At 55.0% G+C, this 1,114-nt stretch overlaps 1 protein-coding gene across 1 annotated transcript in view; it reads left to right on the top strand.

The window, feature by feature from the left end:
- slc22a17 (solute carrier family 22 member 17) overlaps positions 1 to 1,114 on the top strand; it is a gene marked incomplete at its 5' end in the record, with an annotated part of 4,811 nt that overhangs the window by 2,497 nt on the left and 1,200 nt on the right. The window contains one exon of the mRNA XM_048594366.1: positions 848 to 1,059. Coding sequence (XP_048450323.1) covers positions 848 to 1,059 — 212 coding nt within the window. The remainder of the gene's footprint in view (positions 1 to 847; positions 1,060 to 1,114) is intronic.

The following is a 1,114-nucleotide window of genomic DNA, read 5'->3' as shown; positions in this document are numbered from 1 at the left end:
AACTATTTATTTCCCCGCCTTCCCTCTATATCCGAACTATTTATTTCTCCGCCTTCCCTCTATATCCAAACTATTTATTTCCCCGCCTTCTCTCTATATCCCAACTATTGATTTAAGACCCAGTGGTCTGTATTTTCCCGTATTATGCCATGGTTTTACAATCCAGTTTGCTGGGACCTGACCCAGTCTCACATAGACTCATATAGACTGTGACACCCTGGTTCTCGATTTCCCACCGCCCCCGCCCCAGTTCATGGCGGAACGTCCTTCCAGCACTGACCCTGTTAGAATTCTATACGTGTCTACCCCTTACCCAGGCTCTAACCCCCTCATCCTTCTAAACTCCAGGAACACACAAACTAAAATCCTCACCATCCCCTTTCGACTCCTCTTCACACTGTTTTAGTCCCGAGAGGGAGAAAGAGAGGGAGGGACGGGGATGGGGGTGGATGAGAGTGTGAAATGTGAGCACAGAGGACAAAGAGACGATACACCAGAGGTAACAGTGACAGGGCAGGCAGAGAGCGAGCGAAGGGTCCGGCCAGTCTACTCCTGCTCGGTGTTCACAGGGTTCGGGGGAACTGTCCGGGCATGGAACTGGCTGGGAACTGCCAGAGGGCACACCCAGGAGATGATCCCGGTGGAAGCGACTCCAGTGTGGGTGTGAAGCCAGGAGGAAGTGCAGTGGGCTGGAGGCACCGTTAATGAGGCAGATGAGAAAAGGCAGGGAGCTCCCCTGAGTTAGAGTTGGGTTGGGAGAGTGGGATGGTGGGGGTGCTAATGTCGGGGTTTTGTGGTTGGCAGGGCGGCACTGATTGTAGACGTGCTTCCCCCTCACCCGCTGCAGGTTCATCGGGCACGGAATTAGACACTGCTACAGGATAGACCAGGGGAAAAAGTCCGAGTTCTATCTCACCTACCTGCTAACGGCTGGCACAGGGGCGTTGGCGATCCTGGCACTCTGTCTCACCGTTGACAGATTTGGTCGGAGGGGCATCCTCCTCCTGGCCATGACACTGACCGGGCTGGCATCCCTCATCCTGCTGGGACTCACCGAGTGTAAGTAACTCCGACAGTGCCCGCTCCCTCGGCGCTGACCCTCCGACAGTGCCCG

This window comes from Rhincodon typus, unplaced genomic scaffold, assembly GCF_021869965.1.
Source record: "Rhincodon typus isolate 14 unplaced genomic scaffold, sRhiTyp1.1 hic_rhity00008625, whole genome shotgun sequence".
Taxonomy (NCBI): domain Eukaryota; kingdom Metazoa; phylum Chordata; class Chondrichthyes; order Orectolobiformes; family Rhincodontidae; genus Rhincodon; species Rhincodon typus.
Note: the sequence above shows the minus strand (reverse complement) of the source record. Positions and strands in the feature narration are given on the sequence as shown.